Consider the following 3,666-nt stretch of genomic DNA (forward strand, 5'->3'; position numbering starts at 1 on the left):
AATATATAATATTTTGAAATATTTTATAGGTGATGCAGACAATCAACCTTACATGAAAATTGCCGGTCGTCAGTGTTGTACCGAACATGGCAAAAAAGTCACATATGGAATTATATTAACTACAGTTATAGCTACGGCATGGGTAGGGACCGTACACTTGCTCAAAATTACATACACCACACAACCCAATGTCAAAAATGCTGTGAAAAACACCACAGAGAATCAGAGAATGACAACCGTGTCACCATCTACAGGCACTATCACATACAGTGCTCCATTTTTTACGACATGGTTCTGCAGCATGTGGAACTGCATGTTTTTCCCAATTTTCTTAAGTTTAAGACCCTGTTCTTCGTCTGAAAAGACCACAGTTAAAAAAATTTTAATGTAAATATATTATTAAAAATTATTTCGAAAAAGATTTTATTGATTATAATATATTAAATCGCATTTTTTTATTTTATTTTTAGAGAAAGCATACAGAATTTTCAAGAAAAGAATTTTACTTTGCTTCAGTTTTTCGGTAGATGTTGTCTTTTTAGCCTTCTTTGGGTCATATCAAATTATATGATTGTACATTCTTTGAAAATTTTGGGAACGACGGAAGTTATGGCTTTATTTTCTTCAAACGTTTGCTTTGTTTATTTATTATCCTGGGTTATTCTACACGAAAAATTCGTAGGAATTCGTGTAAGTATTTAAAATTTCCTATAAAATTCTCATAAAAATTCATTTAAATATATTATTTATATTAATTATTAATTGTTATTATTAAGTAAACATAATAAAAATGATATTTTAAAGTAATTAACTAAGCGTAAGCTCTATCTGTATGGATAATTAATTAGTATAAATTGTTATCTTATGCTAATTAAATTATTAAAGTTTATTATATCCGAAAAGATGTCAACATGTGGTTATAAGCAAAATCCAACTTTGTATTGATTAATTCTGTGAAGTAAGCTCGAGTTCAAAGACACTACACCTATTCTTTGAACTCTGTGTTTACGGATAGTATATCAATATTTTTCTAATTATATTTAACCAAATTTTTTTTATTTAAAAAATAATTAAATAAATATACTTAAAAAAAGAATTTTTCTATCGATTTTTCTCATGTTTTAGCATTGTTATATCTTCAATATTTATAATATAAAAGATGCATTTGAAGTATACATATATTATCCTGTTTGCTTTAGACTACGCAGAATCAAAAATATATTTATTCAGTAAATATTTTGACGTATTTTTTCTTCTATTCAAAATGCTCTTACAGTCTGAAATTTTAATGTTGTGGGATTTACGAATGTCGAATATAAGCAGTNTTAAATACCATTAAATTTATAAAATAATTTATTTAGCTATAAAATTTTTACGCGATAATCTATTAAAATTGTAGAATTAAATAATTTTTTAAGAAAATAACGAAGAGTTTCATATAAATAATTTATTTCACTGATGTTTCTGAAGTTTGTAACAGCCAGAATCTACTAAAATAAAATAGAATATTAATGAAAATGAAAAGATTTTCTGGTATATTTGAGATGTATTTAATTTCAGATAGAAGCAATAAATATATTTCTATTTAAGAAATAATTTAAGACGAAATTCTGTTAGAAATTTTAACAACGATGCCGAAGGGACGAATGTTCTTGGTAAAAATAAGTTCTAGTAAATGTCCCTGAGGGAAAGCCATCTCTTCAGGCGCCATGCAGGTCGAGAGCATTGAGGACAGATGCACTTAATCATAATGTCATAGAATAGCATTTTGTAGCTGATTCAGATGCTACTTGTACAAGACAGATTTATGCGAATTTCGGAGAAAAATCGCTGATAAAAAATACGAGATTTTAATTTATAAATCTTGTTTTTAATTTATTAAAATTTACATTTAAATGTTATAAATAAGCTGAAAAAGTTTTACGTTGTAAAGCATATATTTAGCTATCAGTTTTATAATTTTTTAGTAAAATAGTATACAATATATTTTGATGTATCGTTCTCTTAAATAGCGCAACACTCGATTTAGTGCCAAGTTTAAAGGCAAACAAATGGCGACGCTAAATAGGGGTTTGAATGTTAATTGTTAGATGATTTAGCTAAAATCATCTCCTAATCACCTCAAAATTATTATAATTTTAATAACTTATTTTAAAAATTAATTATAGAAAGTATATATATATAGGCTATATATAATTAAAAAATTAGATTTTGTTAAAATTTATCGAATTCTCAATGCGTATTCGTTTAACATTAAAACGGAATTTAGAAATTATTAAAAAAATTCTAATATTTCTAAATTTCAAGAATTTCCTATTAATCATTGAACTGTGGCACGCCCTCTTAACAAGTGATTGTCATGTATATGAGTTTTAATGAATGGTAATATAGGAAAAAACTTAGTTGAATCTTTCTCAATGATATAAATCGGCCATTTTCATAGAATACGACTTTCAGGTTCATCGACTTTTATTATGGAAGAAAAAGAGGAGATGAAACGTAAAAACCGATTGGTAAAGGAAATCGTATTTGAATGGATGCCATTTGATGTGATCAAGACGGATGAGAAAGTGGCTTAGAAACAATTCAACCGATTTGTTAATTAGTTAGAGGGGTCAGAGGTTCTGTATTGATTAAAATTTTGGTTTAATTAGGCTGCAATTTGAAAAAAAATTTATCTGTCTGTCCTTCCTTAATCTCGAGAATTGTGTTATATAAATAAAAGCAGAGACCAGATATGGAAAGCTTCGGGGTAGGAGGGCCCAATTAACTATGTACAAACTACCGGTCTGAACCGGAAGTCATGTGATTTCGATTCAAAAATTTTCCCCAGAATGGAGTTATGTAAATGACCAGTTTTTCCTATAAAATCTTCGAGTGATATTTATAAATATTGATACAATGAATTTTATCTCGAGATACGAAATATTCGTATATAGTTTGCATGATATTGTATAATATTCTACTTCCTACAGCTTAATTTTATATTCGAGTTCTCATTGCTCATAATTTCTGGAATTGACTAACGTGAATCACGTCATATTATCATAAATATTAATTTTTCTTTTTGGAAATTGCGTGACGTACACTTGTAAACTTGTTGTTGTTGTTTTGAGTCCTTTTACTTTATTTTATATAATATTAAAAATTATGATAATGATAATAACTGTCACGTTTTTATATAATTTTTTTTTAATTTATAGTTTTTTACTGAAGATTTATTATATAATTCTTTAGATCGTTGCGGTTATAATATGCAACACAGGTATAGCTCTATTAGCATATATGGATGGTGCATCCAGATCCGTTACATTAGGAGGAGTCGTTTTGGCATCAGCAGCAGCTGCTGGATCAGCTGTATATAAAGTAAGAATGTATTGATTTTAATAACATTTTTAAAATGACGTACGAAACACATAAACCTACATATTAAAAAATACTTTTAACACACATTGAGGGTATAATTGTACAGTTTCAAAGAGTAAATCCATGTAATTCCTACCAAACTAATTAATAGGTTATACAACGCATTCGAAATCAGTAGCTTTATATTAGCTGTGAACATGAGAGCCTGCAGAAAATTTTCCAGGAGGAAACAAATAATTACGTCAATAAATTTTATTTAGTTATTTAATTATTTGGATTTTTTTTCACAAATATATTATA

General features: G+C 27.4%; 1 protein-coding gene across 1 annotated transcript; it reads left to right on the forward strand.

The window, feature by feature from the left end:
• Positions 1-33: 33 nt before the first annotated feature.
• LOC111617408 (putative thiamine transporter SLC35F3) lies at positions 34-3,366 on the forward strand (the record flags this gene model as incomplete). Its single annotated transcript, XM_023358703.1, has 3 exons — positions 34-387; positions 471-690; positions 3,238-3,366. Coding segments are annotated over exons 1-3 (684 nt in total), but the record flags the coding sequence as incomplete, so codon positions are not given.
• Between the last annotated feature and the right edge of the window lie 300 nt (positions 3,367-3,666).

This window comes from Centruroides sculpturatus, unplaced genomic scaffold (assembly GCF_000671375.1).
Source record: "Centruroides sculpturatus isolate CEXI.00-Female unplaced genomic scaffold, Cexi_2.0 scaffold5986, whole genome shotgun sequence".
NCBI lineage: Eukaryota > Metazoa > Arthropoda > Arachnida > Scorpiones > Buthidae > Centruroides > Centruroides sculpturatus.